Here is a 25,349-nt window from a genome sequence, read left to right as displayed (position 1 = left end):
TTGTCGTAATAATAGCTCTTCAGTATGAGCTGATGTTACATGCTTTATTCAGAGACGTATATATACGTCTCTGGTTTATTGTAGACGACAGAAAATAAAACTACTTGTATATTGTACAATGCTGTGCCGACTAAGCTATCGCAGCCCCTATGCATCGAAGCTCAAATATGAACTGGTAAGGAAGCTGTTGCTACATATGCGCTTCAAAAATGATCAACGTTATTTACGTACAGTATTACGGCCTTTCGGCTTCAGGCGTTCTTTTGCAGCCGATCGAATACGACTTTTTAAACAATAGACCGAGGTGTTCCGAATGAAAATCGAGGTATAATCTCTAAACTAAATTAAGTATAAACTTGTTATGATCGACAAACTCGATACCATTTATGTCGATAAATTTGATGAATTTCTACATACGCATGTGTTATTTAATAAAAGGTATGACCAAATCAGTCAAAATGACATCAAAAACTAATTTTGTAAAACGAAACCGGAAGTGCTGTTTGTAAACAGATGAGCGGTCGCCGACACAGGTGTTTTTTCACATGTACAGCAATAATATGAAGAACATGGAACATCCTTTTGCATTGTTTGTCATCTTAATCATACTGATGTGTACTCACAACATAATCATAGCTGATCTAACAAAAGCACCTGGACACTTGAAACCTTTTGGACAAGGAAGACCGATGGTTGAAGTTGAAGAAACGGACATTATACCCGACCCCGAAACGTTTTGGAAAGCTTATGTTTATGCTCTTAAACCTCTTAAAATGAAAGGTGCCGCATCAATATCACCTGCATTTACAAAATGGACAGACGAATACTTTTTGTCACTCGACATGTCAAATGAAGATACAGTGACAGTCGAAACGGTAAAGAAGGAAAGTAGACAACAAAAAATACGTCAAATGGACTTTCAGCAGTTTGTGCAAGACTACAACAAATCCGAGATTTATATGGTTAACGCAGTACCAAGGACGATATGGTACACACTTTATCTGCCATCTGGCTACATTGAGATAAATGGATACAGATCATCATTATTTTTCTTTATTTTTTCCAGTGTTAATACAACAGTCTGTACTTCATTTATATAGAATCTGTAATAATCTTACATATAATTTTATGGTTTTGAATTATTTTCCTATACAACACTGTCGTCAGTTGGTAAATAATCTGCCTACAAATTATGTTTTCAGTCATGATGTAGTTTTACCCTGTCCAATTCAGTGTCAATATCTGGCCAAAACAGGACTTGTTGAGGCGGTGAGTTTCTGATCAATAGTAGGGGTGGTTATTAGTAATTAATGATACTGGTAGTTACGTTGAGACAACACAGTGGAGTGCATATTATTCCAACAGTGAAACTTAGGAAGTGGTGAATGAAGAATTAATGGGTAACGCAATGGAGATGATGGGTATATGTAATTAATGGAATGCTTCATTGAAGTTTTCTATTCAGAAAAACCAAGTTATTTAAGAAAGGTCTGGTATGATAAAGATAGATGTAAATTGTGTTGAAAACATTTAAGACAGTAACTGTTAATAACACTTAATAACTTTATTTTAAAGTTTAAGTAAATTTTTAATTATATCTTGGGTATATAGAGTTATTAGTCATAATTACAGACACAAGTGTAATTTATGCCATAATAATACATAGCAGATTAGATTTAATGTTTCATGTTTTCAAAAGTTTGGTATTTTGTCCTCTGTAATCAGATGGAATACGAAAAAACACTGGGTGCACATGGGTTTCAGCTACCATGTTTTGAGAAGGCATGGCTGATACAGAGCACATTACTAGCATATGTCATTTCACCTTGTACCCAACTTGGAATTTGCCATACTCTGAAGTTTTTCTTTTATTTATTTGATACTAACTTTTACACTAATTCACATCTCACATGAATATCTATTGAAAAAAGAGAAAGAAATTTATCTGTAATTAAAATGTCACTGTACAGTACGTAAGTATCTACTTGTCAGATATAACATTACAGACACTTATGTCTATTACAGGACTGTGTTCATCATTTCATGATGAAGAGTTTTAAAACTGAAGAGGTTAGAGTGTCTAGAGTTCAGATGTTAAAGTCCCAGTCAGACCATCAAATTTCCTTGTTGCCTATTGTTACTGTGTTGTCTTTGTTAACAGCTGATGTGGTACAGTAGTGGAGGAACAAACTCTGTTGTACATACTGACTCAGTAGACAACATCAACTGTCTGTATCGGGGCAAGAAGGAGTTCATCTTGGTTGACCCTAGCAAGTATGGAGACAAGGTAAATATTTGTGATTGGAATGATATTGAATACAACAATCATGTGGTGTTTCTAATAGTTTTGATGTCTTTTTGATATGTATAATTGTTTAATTATGTTTTATATGATGTAAGACTGTTTCACATGTACACACCCACCCACACACTTCCTAACATGTGAACACAGACACACCAATAACCACCTGCACATTCCTCTTCACTAAGTCAGCTGATTCACATTCTAGTAATTAGCACTGATCAGTAGCCTTGAGATAATTCAGGATCATTACACTTCTATTAACAGGTGGACATGGACCATCCTGAAGGTTCCTATTCTGCTGTGGATGTAGACAGGTAGGTCTCATCACCAGAAGGTTCTTACTTTGTGTTGGATGTAGATATGTAGGTCAAATGATCTGAATGTTCCTAGTCTGCAGTGAATGTAGGTCACATGGCCTAAAGGTTTCTACTGTACAGTGGCTATAGATACGTAGATCACATGACCTGAAGGTTCCTACTTTGCAGTAGATCTAGACAGATAGGTTACCTAATAATCTAAGGTCTTTGCTGGATGTCGGAAGGCAGGTGTCCTTCAACGTTATTCTCAATTATAACATAAAAGTAAAATAATTTATGATTATGGTGAAAAACAGTTTGTTCTTGCCTTTAGTTTCTGAGCCACATTAATTTTCCAGGTTTCATGCTTTAGATAAGGGTTACCATTATAACTTGAAAAATGAAAAAATGATTTCCAGTATCTTGAATATAGCACCGAACATGTTTCAAAGAAAATTCTCAAATTGTTTCTATCATTGGTATGATCACTAATGGCAGTACATTGTTTTTGAAGGTAAATTTTACTACTGTAATGTGTTCTTCAGTGTATTAACTATCATTGATGTTCATGATTAGTGTGTACAACATTTTTATAGTTTTTTGTGTCCGACATGGATAACAGTCCTTGTTGCACCCATTATTATTTGTGGTTACAGAGTCGACTACACAGTGTACCCAGGTCTGGCAGAAGTTGATTTTATACATGTCAGTATGGAGGCAGGCGATTGTCTCTATATCCCATACCGATGGTAAGTTATCAGGTGACTGTCGCTATATCCCATACCGATGGTAAGTTATCAGGTTACTGTTTCTATATCCTGTACTGGTTGTAAGTTATCAGGGTACTGTTTCTATATCCTGTACTGGTTGTAAGTTATCAGGTTACTGTCTCTATATCCCATACCGATGGTAAGTTATCAGGTTACTGTCTCTATATCCTGTACTGGTGGTAAGTTATCAGGTTACTGTCTCTATATCCCATACCGATGGTAAGTTATCAGCTGACTGTCTCTATATCTCATACGGATGGTAAGTTATCAGGTTACTGTCTCTATATCCCATACCGATGGTAAGTTATCAGCTGACTGTCTCTATATCTCATACGGATGGTAAGTTATCAGGTTACTGTCTCTATATCTCATACGGATGGTAAGTTATCAGGTTATTGTCTCTATATCCCATACCGATGGTAAGTTATCAGGTTACTGTCTCTATATCCCATACCGATGGTAAGTTATCAGGTTACTGTCTCTATATCCCTACCGATGGGAAGTTATCAGGTTACTGTCTCTATATCTCATACGGATGGTAAGATATGAGGTTACTATCTCTTTATCCTGTACTGGTGGTAAGTTATCAGGTTATTGTCTCTATATCCCATACCGATGGTAAGTTATCAGGTTACTGTCTCTATATCCATACCGATGGTAAGTTATCAGGTTACTGTCTCTATATCCCATACCGATGGTAAGTTATCAGGTTACTGTCTCTATATCCCATACCGATGGTAAGTTATCAGGCTACTGTCTCTATATCCCATACCGATGGTAAGTTATCAGGTTACTGTCTCTATATCCATACCGATGGTAAGTTATCAGGTTACTGTCTCTATATCCCATACCGATGGTAAGTTATCAGGTTACTGTCTCTATATCCCATACCGATGGTAAGTTATCAGGCTACTGTCTCTATATCCCATATCGATGTTAAGTTATCAGGTTACTGTCTCTATATCCTGTACTGGTGGTAAGTTATCAGGTTACTGTCTCTATATCCCATACCGATGGTAAGTTATCAGGTTACTGTCTCTATATCCTGTACTGGTGGTAAGTTATCAGGTTACTGTCTCTATACCCCATACCGATGGTAAGTTATCAGGTTATTGTCTCTATATCCCATACCGATGGTAAGTTATCAGGTTACTGTCTCTATATCCCATACCGATGGGAAGTTATCAGGTTACTGTCTCTATATCTCATACGGATGGTAAGATATGAGGTTACTATCTCTTTATCCTGTACTGGTGGTAAGTTATCAGGTTACTGTCTCTATATCCCATACCGATGGTAAGTTATCAGGTTACTGTCTCTATATCCCATACCGATGGTAAGTTATCAGGTTACTGTCTCTATATCCATACCGATGGTAAGTTATCAGGTTACTGTCTCTATATCCCATACCGATGGTAAGTTATCAGGTTACTGTCTCTATATCCCATACCGATGGTAAGTTATCAGGTTACTGTCTCAATATCCCATACCGATGGTAAGATATGAGGTTACTGTCTCTTTATCCTGTACTGGTGGTAAGTTATCAGGTTACTGTCTCTATATCCCATACCGGTGGTAAGTTATCAGGTTACTGTCTCTATATCCCATACCGATGGTAAGTTATCAGGTTACTGTCTCTATATCCTGTACTGGTGGTAAGTTATCAGGTTACTGTCTCTATATCCTATACCGATGGTAAGTTATCAGGTTACTGTCTCTATATCCCATACCGATGGTAAGTTATCAGGTTACTGTCTCTATATCCCATACCGATGGTAAGTTATCAGGTTACTGTCTCTATATCCCATACCGATGGTAAGTTATCAGGTTACTGTCTCTATATCCCATACCGATGGTAAGTTATCAGGTTACTGTCTCTATATCCCATACCGATGGTAAGTTATCAGGTTACTGTCTCTATATCCCATACCGGTGTTGTCAGGTTACTGTCTCTATATCCCATACCGATGGTAAGTTATCAGGTTACTGTCTCTATATCCCATACCGATGGTAAGTTATCAGGTTACTGTCTCTATATCCCATACCGATGGTAAGTTATCAGGTTACTGTCTCTATATCCCATACCGATGGTAAGTTATCAGGTTACTGTCTCTATATCCCATACCGATGGTAAGTTATCAGGTTACTGTCTCTATATCCCATACCGATGGTAAGTTATCAGGTTACTGTCTCTATATCCTGTACTGGTGGTAAGTTATCAGGTTACTGTCTCTATATCCTATACTGGTGGTAAGTTATCAGGTTACTGTCTCTATATCCCATACCGATGGTAAGTTATCAGGTTACTGTCTCTATATCCCATACCGATGGTAAGTTATCAGGTTACTGTCTCTATATCCCATACCGATGGTAAGTTATCAGGTTACTGTCTCTATATCCCATACCGATGGTAAGTTATCAGGTTACTGTCTCTATATCTCATACTGGTGGTAAGTTATCAGGTTACTGTCTCTTTATCCTGTACTGGTTGTAAGGTATCAGGTTACTGTCTCTATATCCCATACCGATGGTAAGTTATCAGGTTACTGTCTCTATATCCCATACCGATGGTAAGTTATCAGGTTACTGTCTCTATATCCCATACCGATGGTAAGTTATCAGGTTACTGTCTCTATATCCCATACCGATGGTAAGTTATCAGCTGACTGTCTCTATATCCCATACCGATGGTAAGTTATCAGGTTACTGTCTCTATATCTCATACCGATGGTAAGTTATCAGGTTACTGTCTGTATAGGCCAAAACCATGTATAGTCCTTTATGTATGTATGTATGTATGTACTGAATTAAAGGCAGGATCATGTGATTGATAAGCCTTGTAGTCTCTGGAGCAGGCTGGGATAGCTCAGGCTGTAGAGTGTTGGCCATTGGGGTTACAATCACTACATCCTCAATACTCCAGGGGATATGATCACTACATCCTCTATACTCCAGGGGTTACAATCACTACATCCTCTAAAACTCCAGTGGTTACACTCACTACATCCTTGATAATCCAGGGGTTATGATCACTACATCCTCGATACTCCTGGGGTTATGATCACTACATCCTCGATACTCCAGTGGTTGCGATCACTACATCCTCGATACTCCTGGGGTTATGATCACTACATCCTCGATACTCCAGTGGTTACGATCACTACATCCTCGATACTCCAGGGGTTACAATCACTACATCCTCGATAGTCCACCAGGGGTTACAATCATTTGTGCTTTCTGCACTCGTGGAAGATGTCATGGCAAAATTGAAGGTCCCTTGTGAGACACCTTGTGGTCAAGAAGAAAAGACTAGTTTGATCCTTTAATGTACATCAATTGAATCTCGAGGTCGCATGACAGTATATTGTATTGGCTTTGAAGTTGGGTGTTGCTCCTTTGTAATCTTGGAAAGGAGCTGATCAGTCAAAGATTGGTCTGTTTTTTCCTCCTGGAACCAATCAAACAACTTTTCTTGTGCTTTCAATTTTGCCATGACAAGTTCCAGTGGTGCAGAGAGTGAAAATGATCATAATTCTAGGAGTATGGAAGATGAGTGTTTGCCTACATAACCTCAGGTGAAGATATGAGGTATGTGGTTCGATACTCCCTACCTGTTATGCTTTGTCTTTCTTAGGAAGCTAAGAAGTGGACTGGTCTGTATTGTGTTCATTGTGTCCTTGGGAAAGACACTTAACCTCATTTCTCTGTGTGGCACGCAACAGGTCTCTGACATGTTGTTCAGTCAGTGTGGCAGTTATCAGCTACTACAAGAGGACTCCACTTCAAAGTGACTCTGGTTGATCACAAGGTGAAAACCCAGTAAACAAAATAGATATCTAAAGAGATCAACTCCAGTGAGTTGAATATGGGTACAAATGATCTTATTAAATCTTGGAAATTTTATTCTTTATCAGTTCAGGGTATTTAAAAAAAATAAAGAATAATTTGGAGATAAATTGTGTTTTTCAGGATCCACCAAGTGCGTTCGTATGGTAACAATCTTGCTGTCAACATCTGGTGGAATCATTACGTTGCATCAGAGATCAACCTTGACCTTTGTAATGCCCAGTGTGACCATGAGATGACGTTGGATCGTGTGGAGTTTAGGGGTTTTGGAGAAATGACAAGTGTGGATGGTATAAGGTTTGTAAGAACTGGTTACTACTGTCTGAGTGAAAACAGTTGGACAATCAGTCTGATGTAGCCTTCGAATTTGTTTTTTGAAGGAGACGTATAATTTCTGTGGCCTTATAATGAGGTCTTGTGTAGAGAGACAACAGTCGACCTGTATTAGTCTAGACAACACTTTACAGTTAGTCTAATGAGCATTTATGATAAATTCTTTTATCCAATATAAGGCAAAACATTACATTTCCGAAAAACTGATTTTGACTTTCCTGTAACAAAACAAATTCTAATCTTTTTGAAAAACTAAAAATATTTTTTTGTTGCAGTTCTGTCCTGGTTAAAAATAATAAATAGACTGGACTCTGTGCACCTACATAATTCTATGATGTCCTTGCTCTACTGACTTATCTGACTATTATTAAGCTTCACACACTTCTTGAATGGTTGGTTGGTTGTGAGAGGTATTATATCTACTATTTCATTGGCCAGTCTGGTGTCCAGTCAATGCTAGGAAGATCTCATCCCCTCCTCTTGATGTAGCCTGTCTGGTGCTGGGGCGTTGTCAGAATAGGATTAGATCTCTGGAAAGAATTGGAGCACAGCATGCTCAGAGTTCCCTTAGGTTCTGTCAGGCAATTAGCATTAGTCTGATGTTGGCACTCGAATGGCACACTTCTGGTTAGCTGGATGGGTACTTGTTTTCTGTCTCCTTGACACTTCCTGTTTCTAGGTGTTGCCACACAGATAAACATCATTCTGGAGACATGGAAAAACTCTCAAAATCTGTAGTTCTTGTAGCTGTCAGTATTTGGGTCCCAAGGTGTCCAAGCCTTGGTCACTTTGTCTATAAATAGAATGAGTGACCTTGAAGTCCCACAGATTTTGTTCATGATATGATTGCTGTAGACTGTATACATGTTGCTGAAAGCCTTGTTCATATTTATGTATTCATATATTAGGGTAAGAAGTAGGTGTCAAATCCTTTGTCTTGTCCTCAACTGTAAACAGTTGTCACATACTTCACATACCCTTGGTCACATACTTTGCTCAAAACCATTAAACTTTTATATGATTTTGACACAAACCTGGATTATTGGTCTTAAAGATTTGTGACAGTTTCACTTTGAAGAATTTGTTTATTTTATTTTTTAAATTATTTTTACATTGTACTTTTATTGATTTTTATCTTATTGTACCTTTTGTGTTGTCCTTCTGTCCTTCTGTCCTTCTGTCTTTCCACTAACCTTTCAGGGCTCTATCTCTTACACTAAAATTGTCACTGGGACTTCACTGAAATATGGGTTCAACGTGGCGAGGGATTGTGTCATTTATCAAAATTAGGTCACTCTGACCTACATGTTGACCTTTTAGCTACATCAAAGCAAAAGTTTGTTTTGCATGTAATTTCACATTTATTGTGGAACTGTAATTCACCAAATTATCTTGATTTTCCAGGTCTAAAAGGGGGCTTAGAGGAACTTTTATATGATAGTTTCTTTGTACTTTGTTTCTTGTTCAGAAGTGTGTATTGGTCTAATTTTGTCAGCTACTTTATTTTTCTTAATGTTCAAAAGATTGATTCAGTGTAAATACTGGTTTAGAAAACACATTACATCAGAGTCTAGAGTCTAGATCAGAGAGATTACAACAGGTGTTTTAATTACCCTGAAGCAGTACAGTATATAAATGAAAACTTGCAGGCCAAAGTTGGCATTGTTTTCACATTCTAGTCCCATCAAGTGTAACACTTGATTTTTTTTATCTGATATACACTAATATCAAAATTGCATTTTGTGACAATATATCTAAACCCTATTTTGTTACACAAGTATTATACTGTTAAACTTCTCTTACAGAATTTCCCTTATAAAGTATGTAAGTTTTGTGAAATTTTATTTTTCAGGGATCATTTTGAGTCCTTTTTAGGTGTATCTAGTCGAGTTTCCTTTAAAAGATTCCAAAGAGCTTTACTTGGGGTAAGTATACTAGCGTTACTTACAGAATGTGTGATAATGCACAATGCAACAAACATTTTGTGCGCATATGTTACATAGATCGTCTGGACATCGTGAATTCATTGTGGGAATATATGCATGATAAAGTATCAAGTGCACAACTGTGCGATAGGAATTCACTTTCAGTGCGGTTTGGTAAAAATGGTCGACTAATATTATGGATTGGAAATTAACAGAAAATAAACGGAAAACTTGTAGAGGGGTTAGTGGTGTGCCTCGGGCTAAAAGATATTACTGGCATATGGCTAGATATATGACAGGTCCTTACCGGCTAGGTCTCCTGTGTAACAAACACAACACATAAGGTTTACCTGATTCTGTACACATGACAGGTCGTTACCGGCTAGGTCTCCCATGTAACAAACACAACGCATAAGGTTTACCTGAGTCTGTACACATGACCTGCCAGGTGTCCTGTTTCTAGCTAGGTCTCCCGTTATTAGCTAGGTCTCCCGTGTAACAAACACAACACATAAGGTTTACCTGAGTCTGTACACATGACCGGCCAGGTGTCCCGTTACCGGCTAGGTCTCCCGTGTAACAAACACAACACATAAGGTTTACCTGAGTCTGTACACATGACCGGCCAGGTGTCCCGTTACCAGCTAGGTCTCCTGTGTAACAAACACAACACATAAAGTTTACCGGAGTCTGTACACATGACCGGCCAGGTGTTCTGTTACCGGCTAGGTCTCCTGTGTAACAAACACAACCCATAAGGTTTACCTGAGTCTGTATACATGACCAGCCAGGTGTCCCGTTACTGGCTAGGTCTCCCGTTACCAGCTAGGTCTCCTGTGTAACAAACACAACACATAAGGTTTACCTGAGTCTGTATACATGACCAGCCAGGTGTCCCGTTACTGGCTAGGTCTTCCGTTACCAGCTAGGTCTCCTGTGTAACAAACATAACACATAAGGTTTACCTGAGTCTGTATACATGACCGGCCAGGTCTCCCGTTACCAGCTGGGTCTCCTGTGTAACAAACACAACACATAGGGTTTACCTGAGTCTGTACACACCGGCCAGGTGTTTACCTGGTCTAGCTAGGTCTCCTGTGTAACAAACACAACACATACCGGCCAGGTGTTCTGTTACCGGCTAGGTCTCCTGTGTAACAAACACAACACATAAGGTTTACCTGAGTCTGTATACATGACCAGCCCCGTGGTGTCTCCTGTGTAACAAACATAACACATAAGGTTTACCTGAGTAGGTCTCCTGGGTCTCCTGTGTAACAAACACAACACATAAGCTAGGTCTCCTGTGTAACAAACACAACACATAAGGTTTACCTGAGTCTGTATACATGACCAGCCAGGTGTCCCGTTACTGGCTAGGTCTCCCGTTACCTGCTAGGTCTCCTGTGTAACAAACATAACACATAAGGTTTACCTGAGTCTGTATACATGACCGGCCAGGTCTCCCGTTACCAGCTGGGTCTCCTGTGTAACAAACACAACACATAGGGTTTACCTGAGTCTGTACACATGACCGGCCAGGTCTCCCATTACCAGCTAGGTCTCCTGTGTAACAAACACAACACATAAGGTTTAACTGAGTTTGTATACATGACCAGCCAGGTGTCCCGTTACTGGCTAGGTCTCCCGTTACCAGCTAGGTCTCCTGTGTAACAAACACAACACATAAGGTTTACCTGAGTCTGTATACATGACCAGCCAGGTGTCCCGTTACCGGCTAGGTCTCCCGTTACCAGCTGGGTCTCCTGTGTAACAAACATAACACATAAGGTTTACCTGAGTCTGTATACATGACCGGCCAGGTCTCCCGTTACCAGCTAGGTCTCCTGTGTAACAAACACAACACATAAAGTTTACCGGAGTCTGTACACATGACCGGCCAGGTGTTCTGTTACCGGCTAGGTCTCCTGTGTAACAAACACAACACATAAGGTTTACCTGAGTCTGTATACATGACCAGCCAGGTGTCCCGTTACTGGCTAGGTCTCCCGTTACCAGCTAGGTCTCCTGTGTAACAAACACAACACATAAGGTTTACCTGAGTCTGTATACATGACCAGCCAGGTGTCCCGTTACTGGCTAGGTCTTCCGTTACCAGCTAGGTCTCCTGTGTAACAAACATAACACATAAGGTTTACCTGAGTCTGTATACATGACCGGCCAGGTCTCCCGTTACCAGCTAGGTCTCCTGTGTAACAAACACAACACATAACGTTTACCGGAGTCTGTACACATGACCGGCCAGGTGTTCTGTTACCGGCTAGGTCTCCTGTGTAACAAACACAACACATAAGGTTTACCTGAGTCTGTATACATGACCAGCCTGGTGTCCCGTTACTGGCTAGGTCTCCCGTTACTCCTGTGTGTAACAAACACAACACATAAGGTTTACCTGAGTCTGTATACATGACCAGCCAGGTGTCCCGTTACTGGCTAGGTCTCCCGTTACCAGCTAGGTCTCCTGTGTAACAAACACAACACATAAGGTTTACCTGAGTCTGTATACATGACCAGCCAGGTGTCCCGTTACTGGCTAGGTCTTCCGTTACCAGCTAGGTCTCCTGTGTAACAAACATAACACATAAGGTTTACCTGAGTCTGTATACATGACCGGCCAGGTCTCCCGTTACCAGCTGGGTCTCCTGTGTAACAAACACAACACATAGGGTTTACCTGAGTCTGTACACATGACCGGCCAGGTGTTCTGTTACCGGCTAGGTCTCCTGTGTAACAAACACAACACATAAGGTTTACCTGAGTCTGTATACATGACCAGCCAGGTGTCCCGTTACTGGCTAGGTCTCCCGTTACCAGCTAGGTCTCCTGTGTAACAAACACAACACATAAGGTTTACCTGAGTCTGTATACATGACCAGCCAGGTGTCCCGTTACTGGCTAGGTCTTCCGTTACCAGCTAGGTCTCCTGTGTAACAAACATAACACATAAGGTTTACCTGAGTCTGTATACATGACCGGCCAGGTCTCCCGTTACCAGCTGGGTCTCCTGTGTAACAAACACAACACATAGGGTTTACCTGAGTCTGTACACATGACCGGCCAGGTCTCCCATTACCAGCTAGGTCTCCTGTGTAACAAACACAACACATAAGGTTTAACTGAGTTTGTATACATGACCAGCCAGGTGTCCCGTTACTGGCTAGGTCTCCCGTTACCAGCTAGGTCTCCTGTGTAACAAACACAACACATAAGGTTTACCTGAGTCTGTATACATGACCAGCCAGGTGTCCCGTTACCGGCTAGGTCTCCCGTTACCAGCTAGGTCTCCTGTGTAACAAACATAACACATAAGGTTTACCTGAGTCTGTATACATGACCGGCCAGGTCTCCCGTTACCAGCTGGGTCTCCTGTGTAACAAACACAACACATAGGGTTTACCTGAGTCTGTACACATGACCGGCCAGGTGTTCTGTTACCAACTAGGTCTCCTGTGTAACAAACACAACACATAAGGTTTACCTGAGTCTGTATACATGACCAGCCAGGTGTCCCGTTACTGGCTAGGTCTCCCGTTACCAGCTAGGTCTCCTGTGTAACAAACACAACACATAAGGTTTACCTGAGTCTGTATACATGACCAGCCAGGTGTCCCGTTACTGGCTACAACACATAGGTCTCCCGTTACCAGCTAGGTCTCCTGTGTAACAAACACAACACATAAGGTTTACCTGAGTCTGTATACATGACCGGCCAGGTGTCCCGTTACCAGCTGGGTCTCCTGTGTAACAAACACAACACATAGGGTTTACCTGAGTCTGTACACATGACCGGCCAGGTCTCCCATTACCAGCTAGGTCTCCTGTGTAACAAACACAACACATAAGGTTTAACTGAGTTTGTATACATGACCAGCCAGGTGTCCCGTTACTGGCTAGGTCTCCCGTTACCAGCTAGGTCTCCTGTGTAACAAACACAACACATAAGGTTTACCTGAGTCTGTATACATGACCAGCCAGGTGTCCCGTTACCGGCTAGGTCTCCCGTTACCAGCTGGGTCTCCTGTGTAACAAACATAACACATAAGGTTTACCTGAGTCTGTATACATGACCGGCCAGGTCTCCCGTTACCAGCTGGGTCTCCTGTGTAACAAACACAACACATAGGGTTTACCTGAGTCTGTACACATGACCGGCCAGGTCTCCCGTTACCAGCTAGGTCTCCTGTGTAACAAACACAACACATAAGGTTTACCTGAGTCTGTATACATGACCAGCCAGGTGTCCTGTTACTGGCTAGGTCTCCCGTTACCAGCTAGGTCTCCTGTGTAACAAACACAACACATAAGGTTTACCTGAGTCTGTATACATGACTGGCCAGGTGTCCCGTTACCGGCTAGGTCTCCCGTTACCAGCTAGGTCTCCTGTGTAACAAACATAACACATAAGGTTTACCTGAGTCTGTATACATGACCAGCCAGGTCTCCCGTTACCAGCTGGGTCTCCTGTGTAACAAACACAACACATAGGGTTTACCTGAGTCTGTACACATGACCGGCCAGGTCTCCCGTTACCAGCTAGGTCTCCTGTGTAACAAACATAACACATAAGGTTTACCTGAGTCTGTATACATGACCGGCCAGGTGTCCCGTTACCGGCTAGGTCTCCCGTTACCAGCTAGGTCTCCTGTGTAACAAACATAACACATAAGGTTTACCTGAGTCTGTATACATGACCGGCCAGGTCTCCTGTTACCGGCCAGGTCTCCCGTTACCGGCTAGGTCTCCCGTGTAACAAACACAACACATAAGGTTTACCTGAGTCTGTATACATGACCGGCCAGGTCTCCCGTTACCAGCTGGGTCTCCTGTGTAACAAACACAACACATAGGGTTTACCTGAGTCTGTACACATGACCGGCCAGGTCTCCCGTTACCGGCTAGGTCTCCTGTGTAACAAACACAACACATAAGGTTTACCTGAGTCTGTATACATGACCGGCCAGGTGTCCCGTTACCGGCTAGGTCTCCCGTGTAACAAACACAACACATAAGGTTTACCTGAGTCTGTATACATGACCGGCCAGTTGTCCCGTGTAACAAACACAACACAGAAGGTTTACCTGAGTCTGTATATTTTGTTTACAAATTGATAGAAAAATGAGAGTAATACAGAAATAATGCTGACATTAAGAGAGTTTAGATGATTCATTTCCAAGAAATAAAGGAGATTGTCTATCAAATGTTAAGATATAAAAAGTATACATGAAAAGTGTCTGCACGCTAAGACTAGCCATATGTAGCACTTTGTAAAGTTAAAAAACACACACGTACTCTTAATTACAATTGTAAAGAACTATTCAGTCTGTACCTGTTGATCTACATGTGTCTAAGCTATAGATATATGGCTTATGTAGGAAATATACATACCTGAAATCTGAACCCTTATAAATTTAGAAAATAAATCAACCCTACCCCACACTAATTCATGTCATTTCTAAATTTATGTCAACAATGATATAATCACATATCTGTGCAATGGTACCACACAACCAGATCTGCAGTAGCACATTTCATCCAGTTTACCTATTGTTCACAAATCATGCAGACATCATGCACACATTGTGCAGACATCTAGTACACATCACACATCATGTAATGTATCCTTAAAAGTCTGTCTTTTCATCTGCAAAAAAATAATTATTAGCTCATTTGGTCATCTGCTGTCAATGTTTTTCCTTTCAACAACTTCTTCTCAATAACCAGTTGACCAAATGTTTGATGTTTGGCTGGTATGTCCCTAGGATGAAGCCTGACAAAAGGTCGCAAAAGAAATTATCTTGACCTATACATGTATTAAAGGTCACAGGGGTCAGACTTCTTCTTATGAACTAAAAGGCCCAGAGGCATGATCTATTTCGGTATGTGTCTATGATGAAGCTCAACAAAGTTTGCAAAAAGAAATGACCTTGACCTATGTTCAAGGTCACAGGAGTCAAAATTATTAAAACATTTAAACATCATCTTCTCATTAACTAAAAGTCCTAGAGGCATGATATTTGGGCAGGCGAGTACTGCAGACACATTGCGCCTGTTTTTGTACATTATTATTATAAAGTCTGCCTGTTCATCTGTAGAAATGTCATTATTATACATTTTGTATTCTACAAAGTCTGTCTTTGCTACTGCGTTTAGATTTTTTTCTGAGGAAAAAAAAATACCAAGTTAGAAAAATGCTTCCAAATCCTTATGATGAAGTTTCATCTGAACAACTTACAGAGAAAACAGTTTAAAGTAATTAGTTTTGACATTTATAAAATCAAAATTAAAAAAATATCACATTCCTCAAATTGACTAAAAATATTCACATAATCTGCTGTTATGTATTCCTAATGACATTATTGTGTTTTTGGCTTATAAAACTACAAAACAAGCACTATATCTAGCAAAAGATGTAATCAAAATAAAAACCATTAAATATTAAAAGACATGATAGAAAGAAACATAAACTGCTCATTAAATAAACACTTCCTTATAAATGGATAATTGACTGTTGTTATTGAAAGTAGTAATTGGTAAGAATTTTAATTTGTTACTTTCATTGCAATTATAGGAGGACATTGACTTATTGAAAGAGAGAAATGCAGGGGACGAATATCTATTGTACCTGAGACAGGTGAGTTAGTTGAAATTCCTGATGAATGTTGTACCTGAGACAGGTGAGTTAGTGGAGATTCCTAATGAATGTTGTACCTGAGACAGGTGAGTTAGTTGAAATTCCTGATGAATGTTGTACCTGAGACAGGTGAGTTTGTTGAGATTACTGATGAATGTTGTACCTGAGACAGGTGAGTTAATGGAGATTAATTATGAATGTTGTAGACAGGTGAGTTAATGGAGATTAATGATGAATGTTGTACCTGAGACAGGTGAGTAAATTGAGATTCCTGCTGACTATGTCCAAAATATGTTATGGTCTGGCTACTGGAATAACTATGTACTGTATGTTATGGTTTAGTTACTGGAGTAAATATGTACTGTATGTTATGGTCTAGTAACTGGAGTAAATATGTCCTGTATGTTATGGTTTAGTTACTGGAATAACTATGTACTGTATGTAATGGTTTAGTTACTGGAGTAAATATGTCCTGTATGTTATGGTCTAGTTACTGGAGTAAATATGTCCTGTATGTTATGGTCTAATTATGGAGTAAATATGTCCTGTATGTTATGGTCTAGTTACTGGAGTAAATATGTCATGTATGTTATGGTCTAGTTACTGGAGTAAATATGTCCTGTATGTTATGGTCTAATTATGGAGTAAATATGTCCTGTATGTTATGGTCTAGTTACTGGAGTAAATATGTCCTGTATGTTATGGTCTAGTTACTGGAGTAAATATGTCCTGTATGTTATGGTCTAATTATGGAGTAAATATGTCCTGTATGTTATGGTCTAATAAATATGTCTGTATGTTATGTAAATATGTCCTGTATGTTAGTATGGTCTAGTTACTGGAGTAAATATGTCCTGTATGTTATGGTCTATAAATATGTCCTGTATGTTATGGTCTAGTTACTGGAGTAAATATGTCCTGTATGTTATGGTCTAGTTACTGGAGTAAATATGTCCTGTATGTTATGGTCTAGTCACTGGAGTAAATATGTCATGTATGTTATGGTCTAATTATGGAGTAAATATGTCCTGTATGTTATGGTCTAGTTACTGGAGTAAATATGTCCTGTATGTTATGGTCTAGTTACTGGAGTAAATATGTCCTGTATGTTATGGTCTAGTTACTGGAGTAAATATGTCCTGTATGTTATGGTTTAGTTACTGGAGTAAATATGTCCTGTATGTTATGGTCTAGTTACTGGAGTAAATATGTACTGTATGTTATGGTCTAGTAACTGGAGTAAATATGTCCTGTATGTTATGGTTTAGTTACTGGAGTAAATATGTCCTAATTATGGAGTAAATATGTCCTGTATGTTATGGTCTAGATACTGGAGTAAATATGTCCTGTATGTTATGGTCTAGTTACTGGAGTAAATATGTCCTGTATGTTATGGTCTAATTATGGAGTAAATATGTCCTGTATGTTATGGTCTAGTTAATACTGGAGTAAATATGTCCTGTATGTTATGGTCTAGATACTGGAGTAAATATGTCCTGTATGTTAAGGTCTAGATGCTGGAGTAAATATGTCCTGTATGTTATGGTCTAATTATGTAGTAAATATGTCCTGTATGTTATGGTCTAGATACTGGAGTAAATATGTCCTGTATGTTAAGGTCTAGATACTGGAGTAAATATGTCCTGTATGTTATGGTCTAATAATGGAGTAAATATGTCATGTATGTTATGGTCTAGTTACTGGAGTAAATATGTCCTGTATGTTATGGTCTAATTATGGAGTAAATATGTCCTGTATGTTAAGGTCTAGATACTGGAGTAAATATGTCCTGTATGTTATGGTCTAGTTACTGGAGTAAATATGTCCTGTATGTTATGGTCTAGTTACTGGAGTAAATATGTCCTGTATGTTAACGGGAGTAAATATGTCCTGTATGTTATGGTTTAGTTACTGGAATAACTATGTACTGTATGTAATGGTTTAGTTACTGGAGTAAATATGTCCTGTATGTTATGGTCTAATTATGGAGTAAATATGTCCTGTATGTTATGGTCTAGATACTGGAGTAAATATGTCCTGTATGTTATGGTCTAGATACTGGAGTAAATATGTACTGTATGTTATGGTCTAAATATGTATGTTACTGGAGTAAATATGTCCTGTATGTTATGGTCTAATTCTGGAGTAAATATGTCCTGTATGTTATGGTCTAGTTACTGGAGTAAATATGTCCTGTATGTTATGGTCTAGTCACTGGAGTAAATATGTCCTGTATGTTATGGTCTAGTTACTGGAGTAAATATGTCCTGTATGTTATGGTCTAATTATGGAGTAAATATGTCCTGTATGTTATGGTCTAATTATGTCCTGTATGTTATGGTCTAGGAGTAAATATGTCCTGTATGTTATGGTCTAGATATGGAGTAAATATGTCCTGTATGTTATGGTCTAATTATGGAGTAAATATGTCTGTATGTTATGGTCTAGTTACTGGAGTAAATATGTCCTGTATGTTATGGTCTAGTTACTGGAGTAAATATGTCCTGTATGTTATGGTCTAGATACTGGAGTAAATATGTCCTGTATGTTATGGTCTAGTTACTGGAGTAAATATGTCCTGTATGTTATGGTCTAGTTACTGGAGTAAATATGTCCTGTATGTTATGGTCTAGTTACTGGAGTAAATATGTCCTGTATGTTATGGTCTAGTTACTGGAGTAAATATGTCCTGTATGTTATGGTCTAGATACTGGAGTAAATATGTCCTGTATGTTATGGTCTAGTCACTGGAGTAAATATGTCCTGTATGTTATGGTCTAGATACTGGAGTAAATATGTCCTGTATGTTATGGTCTAGTCACTGGAGTAAATATGTCCTGTATGTTATGGTCTAGTAACTGGAGTAAATATGTCCTGTATGTTATGGTCTAATTATGGAGTAAATATGTCCTGTATGTTATGGTCTAATTATGGAGTATGTCCTGTATGTTATGGTCTAATTATGGAGTAAATATGTCCTGTATGTTATGGTCTTATTATGGAGTAAATATGTCCTGTATGTTATGGTCTTATTATGGAGTAAATATGTCCTGTATGTTATGGTCTAGATACTGGAGTAAATATGTCCTGTATGTTATGGTCTAATTATGGAGTAAATATGTCCTGTATGTTATGGTCTAGATACTGGAGTAAATATGTCCTGTATGTTATGGTCTAGTTACTGGAGTAAATATGTCCTGTATGTTATGGTCTAATTGAGTAAATATGTCCTGTATGTTATGGTCTAATTATGGAGTAAATATGTCCTGTATGTTATGGTCTAGATACTGGAGTAAATATGTCCTGTATGTTATGGTCTAATTATGGAGTAAATATGTCCTGTATGTTATGGTCTAATTATGGAGTAAATATGTCCTGTATGTTATGGTCTAATTATGGAGTAAATATGTCCTGTATGTTATGGTCTATTTATGGAGTAAATATGTCCTGTATGTTATGGTCTAGTTACTGGAGTAAATATGTCATGTATGTTATGGTCTAATTATGGAGTAAATATGTCCTGTATGTTATGGTCTAGTTACTGGAGTAAATATGTCCTGTATGTTATGGTCTAATTATGGAGTAAATATGTCCTGTATGTTATGGTCTAATTATGGAGTAAATATGTCCTGTATGTTATGGTCTAATTATGGAGTAAATATGTCCTGTATGTTATGGTCTAATTATGGAGTAAATATGTCCTGTATGTTATGGTCTAGTTACTGGAGTAAATATGTCCTGTATGTTATGGTCTAATTATGGAGTAAATATGTCCTGTATGTTATGGTCTAGATACTGGAGTAAATATGTCCTGTATGTTATGGTCTAGATACTGGAGTAAATATGTCCTGTATGTTATGGTCTAATTATGGAGTAAATATGTCCTGTATGTTATGGTCTAATTATGGAGTAAATATGTCCTGTATGTTATGGACTGGAGTAAATATGTCCTGTATGTTATGGTCTAGTTACTGGAGTAAATATGTCCTGTATGTTATGGTCTAGTTACTGGAGTAAATATGTCCTGTATGTTATGGTCTAATTATGGAGTAAATATGTCCTGTATGTTAAGGTCTAGATACTGGAGTAAATATGTCCTGTATGTTATGGTCTAATATGGAGTAAATATGTCCTGTATGTTATGGTCTAATTATGGAGTAAATATGTCCTGTATGTTATGGTCTAGTTGGAGTGGATGTAAATATGTCCTGTATGTTATGGTCTAGAGTAAATATGTCCTGTATGTTATGGTCTAAATAAATATGTCCTGTATGTTATGGTCTAGTTACTGGAGTAAATATGTCCTGTATGTTATGGTCTAATTATGGAGTAAATATGTCCTGTATGTTATGGTCTAGTTACTGGAGTAAATATGTCCTGTATGTTATGGTCTAGTTACTGGAGTAAATATGTCCTGTATGTTATGGTCTAATTATGGAGTAAATATGTCCTGTATGTTATGGTCTAATTATGGAGTAAATATGTCCTGTATGTTATTAATATGGTCTGGAGTAAATATGTCCTGTATGTTATGGTCTAATTATGGAGTAAATATGTCCTGTATGTTATGGTCTAATTATGGAGTAAATATGTCCTGTATGTTATGGTCTAGATACTGGAGTAAATATGTCCTGTATGTTATGGTCTAATTATGGAGTAAATATGTCCTGTATGTTATGGTCTAGTTACTGGAGTAAATATGTCCTGTATGTTATGGTCTAGATACTGGAGTAAATATGTCCTGTATGTTATGGTCTAATTATGGAGTAAATATGTCCTGTATGTTATGGTCTAGATACTGGAGTAAATATGTCCTGTATGTTATGGTCTAGGAGTAAATATGTCCTGGAGTAAATATGTCCTGTATGTTATGGTCTAGTTACTGGAGTAAATATGTCCTGTATGTTATGGTCTAATTAATAAATATGTCCTGTATGTTATGGTCTAATATGGAGTAAATATGTCCTGTATGTTATGGTCTAGATACTGGAGTAAATATGTCCTGTATGTTATGGTCTAATTATGGAGTAAATATGTCTGGAGTCTAAATATGTCCTGTATGTTATGGTCTAATTATGGAGTAAATATGTCCTGTATGTTATGGTCTAATTATGGAGTAAATATGTCCTGTATGTTATGGTCTAATTATGGAGTAAATATGTCCTGTATGTTATGGTCTAATTATGGAGTAAATATGTCCTGTATGTTATGGTCTAGATACTGGAGTAAATATGTCCTGTATGTTATGGTCTAATTATGGAGTAAATATGTCCTGTATGTTATGGTCTAGATACTGGAGTAAATATGTCCTGTATGTTATGGTCTAGTTACTGGAGTAAATATGTCATGTATGTGGAGTAAATATGTCATGTATGTTATGGTCTAGTTATTGGAGTAAATATGTCCTGTATGTTATGGTCTAGATACTGGAGTAAATATGTCCTGTATGTTATGGTCTAATTATGGAGTAAATATGTCCTGTATGTTATGGTCTAATTATGGAGTAAATATGTCCTGTATGTTATGGTCTAGTTACTGGAGTAAATATGTCCTGTATGTTATGGTCTAGTTACTGGAGTAAATATGTCCTGTATGTTATGGTCTAATTATGGAGTAAATATGTCCTGTATGTTATGGTCTAGATACTGGAGTAAATATGTCCTGTATGTTATGGTCTAATTATGGAGTAAATATGTCCTGTATGTTATGGTCTAGTTACTGGAGTAAATATGTCCTGTATGTTATGGTCTAGATACTGGAGTAAATATGTCCTGTATGTTATGGTCTAGATACTGGAGTAAATATGTCCTGTATGTTATGGTCTAGTTACTGGAGTAAATATGTCCTGTATGTTATGGTCTAATTATGGAGTAAATATGTCCTGTATGTTATGGTCTAGTTATGGAGTAAATATGTCCTGTATGTTATGGTCTCGTTAGGTAACCTTGCATATTCTTCATTGCAGATATTCGCATTACTAGATGAAAACTCGGATGACATACTTACTAAACAAGAGCTTAAGGATGCACCACCAGAGGTATGTAAAGTTTTCTGTCGTTTTAACCATTGTGTTATCTCTGATGTATCCTTTGTAAAAGTTTCTTACCTGTTTAACTTGTTACTGAATTTATGTTAAGATTGTTTTTGTTACAGAACTGGACTCGGATCCAAAAAGTGATGATGGAGATGGATAGTTATTTGGACAGGACACTTGGTGTCCCTGAAGATAGTCCACATGATGAATTGTAATGAGGACATACACCATATCAACAACACCTCAGGCTATAACAGTTGGACACCATATCAACAACACCTCAGGCTTTAACAGTTGGACACCATATCAACAACACCTCAGACTATAACAGTTGGACACCATATCAACAACACCTCAGACTTTAACAGTTGGACACCATATCAACAACACCTCAGGCTATAACAGTTGAACACCATATCAACAACACCTCAGGCTTTAACAGTTGGACACCATATCAACAACACCTCAGACTATAACAGTTGGACACCATCTCAAAAACACCTCAGACTATAAAAGTTGGACACCAGATCAACAACACCTCAGGCTATAACTGTTGGACACCATATCAACAACACCTCAGACTATAACAGTTGGACACCAGATCAACAACACCTCAGGCTATAACAGTTGGACACCATATCAACAACACCTCAGACTATAACAGTTGGACACCATATCAACAACACCTCAGGCTTTAACAGTTGGACACCATATCAACAACACCTCAGACTATAACAGTTGGACACCATATCAACAACACCTCAGGCTTTAACAGTTGGACACCATATCAACAACACCTCAGACTATAACAGTTGGACACCATATCAACAACACCTCAGGCTATAACAGTTGGACACCATATCAACAACACCTCAGGCTATAACAGTTGGACACCATATCAACAACACCTCAGACTATAACAGTTGGACACCATATCAACAACACCTCAGGCTTTAACAGTTGGACACCATATCAACAACACCTTCTCATAGAGGAATTTAAAATCTACTGATTTTAGTATCTGGGGTCAAAGGTCACTTAGTTTTCACTTTAATTAAGAGAAATCATGAGAAGGAGGATATGATTCAACTTCTTGTATTGTGTTTAGAAGTGAAAGATTGGGTCACAGTGATGACTTTAAATGAAATAGATATGAAGTTATATTACCATTGATGGAATGCTTTTCAAGGTGGGTAATGATGCTAATTTTTGAAATATATTTTGATGAATCTTTGTCAAAGATCAATAGCTTCCATGAGGAGATATCAGGTGGATATATTTACAGATGTTAGAGTTGATATAGAGTTGATATCTTTACTGTCTACCTATCACTAATCAATGATACTTAGTATTGGGATTAAAGCTACAAATGGTAGGAACTTTGTAACTTCATGAAGTTAATTTGTGCCAACTCTAGTATAAAAATGTGTAATAATGATGACAACTATTGATGAAATTATATTTTATTGAATTATTTACAAACTTAAAGATTTGTAATAGTTTTATCTCATGTTTTTTGTTTTGATTGTATTTCTATCACATCTGTCTGTGGTCAGAACTGCTTTTGTATATTACTTATGTGAGTGAGGGAGAATGGACAGACATCAATACTGTAGAGATTTTTATGTGAATGTGAATGAGGAAGAAAGGACAAAAATGGATGCTGTAGAGATTTTTTTATGTGGATGTGAGAGAGAGAATGGATAGATATGGATGCTGTAGAGATTTTTTTATGTGGATGTGAGTGATGGAGAATGGACATACATGGATGCTGTATAGAATTTTTATGTGGATGTGAGTGAGAGAATGGACATACAATCAGCGTGACCAATCACTCAACAACATATACCATTCCTTATTGATACATTACTTCCTTTATTTCAATACACATCATACACAGCATCTATGAGTGGCTACGACACTTTCATGCTGATATGAGGGAAAATGCAAAGATATGGATGGTGTAAAGATTTTTATGTAGATGTGAGTGAGGAAGAAAGGACAGACATGGATGCTGTAGAGATTTTTATGTGGATGTGAGTGAGGAAGAAAGGACAGACATGGATGCTGTAGAGATTTTTTATGTAGATGTGAGTGAGAGATTGAACAGGTATCGTAGTTGTAGAGATGATTTTTAAGAAGCAGTGCATCTTATAGCCATCACCCAGATCAGAGCTTGCTAGGCTATTTATAGCACAAAATACCCAAAAAGCACATATACCTCTACGGAAAGGATGTAAAATATGTCTTGAAATAAGTTCATGAAGTAGTTAATGCTGTTATATAAGATAAATAGATAAAAGAGAAAATGCGAAAATGTTACAAGACATCATGTTTTATATGACAACTTGGAGCTATTTCACACAGTTATTACCACACTTCTCTGTTTGGAAGAAAATCCATGTCATCTACGCTGTTTGATTTACCTCCCTTCGTCCACACTGATGGAGTTTCTTTTACACCAGTTAAGATGCTATAAAATCATAATTCCAAGAAGTATAAAGATGTTAGATTATTTTCAGTTACCTGGTATTCTCTGGAAGATATAAGTGTTGCTTAGATGATCATACCTATTTGAGAGGGTAACTGATTTCCAACAATTATAACACAGGATGTTTGTATTTGTTTAATTTTCAGTAGGCCTATCACCACAGACCTCCAAAATCAAGTTTCTGACAAGATTTCTGGAATAAATGTTTGTAATACTTTTCTTTTTTTGATAGAAAGTTATATATTTGATAACATAAATTAATTGAAAAGTTTGTGAAAACTTTAATATAAATATAGATATAAACTTTATTTATTTTACAACAATTGCAAAACAAGTTATTTCAACTTATACTAATCATTTTTGTTGGCCCGGATGTATGCGCACCAGGGGTCTTATTGTGGGAGGAAACCGGACTACCCGGGAAAAACCCACATGGTCGGGCAAGTGACCCCTTACCTTTTCACGTCCGTTCTAGGAATCGAACCCTGGACGGCTAGGTGAAACGCAAGTGCATTACGACTGCACCACCTGACCACTTATGTATGAAAACTTTAATATGAAAAAACACTGACTAGTGTAGAGTTAGCTTTTTATGGTAAATGACTGTTGGGATTTTTTTATGTGGATGTAGTGAAAGGATGGACAGATATGGAGGGTGTAGATTTATTGATGTGGATGTAGTGAGAGGATGGACAGA

At 38.0% G+C, this 25,349-nt stretch overlaps 1 protein-coding gene across 1 annotated transcript; it reads left to right on the top strand.

Moving 5' to 3' along the window:
• Positions 1 to 569: 569 nt before the first annotated feature.
• LOC132547913 (tRNA wybutosine-synthesizing protein 5-like) lies at positions 570 to 22,615 on the top strand. Its single transcript, XM_060211719.1, has 10 exons — positions 570 to 988; positions 1,203 to 1,269; positions 2,162 to 2,287; positions 2,570 to 2,619; positions 3,258 to 3,350; positions 7,341 to 7,514; positions 9,403 to 9,475; positions 16,065 to 16,127; positions 22,093 to 22,164; positions 22,281 to 22,615. The coding sequence occupies exons 1-10, from the start codon at positions 570 to 572 to the stop codon at positions 22,374 to 22,376; spliced, it is 1,233 nt and encodes a 410-aa protein (XP_060067702.1). The 3' UTR covers positions 22,377 to 22,615.
• Positions 22,616 to 25,349: the final 2,734 nt, after the last annotated feature.

The sequence above is a fragment of the Ylistrum balloti genome, unplaced genomic scaffold (assembly GCF_031769215.1).
Source record: "Ylistrum balloti isolate Yb309-2 unplaced genomic scaffold, AGI_CSIRO_Ybal_v1 Utg369988, whole genome shotgun sequence".
Lineage (NCBI taxonomy): Eukaryota > Metazoa > Mollusca > Bivalvia > Pectinida > Pectinidae > Ylistrum > Ylistrum balloti.
The sequence above is the reverse complement of the archived record's forward strand: the minus strand, read 5'-3'. Positions and strand labels throughout refer to the sequence as shown.

Bases quoted from the DNA above. Each gene is read 5' to 3' on its own strand.
- LOC132547913 (XM_060211719.1), top strand. From the start codon at position 570: ATGGAACATCCTTTTGCATTGTTTGTCATCTTAATCATACTGATGTGT. The intron at 2,288-2,569 runs GTAAATATTTGT...TTCTATTAACAG, and splicing joins CTAGCAAGTATGGAGACAAG to GTGGACATGGACCATCCTGA. The intron at 2,620-3,257 runs GTAGGTCTCATC...TTGTGGTTACAG, and splicing joins TCTGCTGTGGATGTAGACAG to AGTCGACTACACAGTGTACC.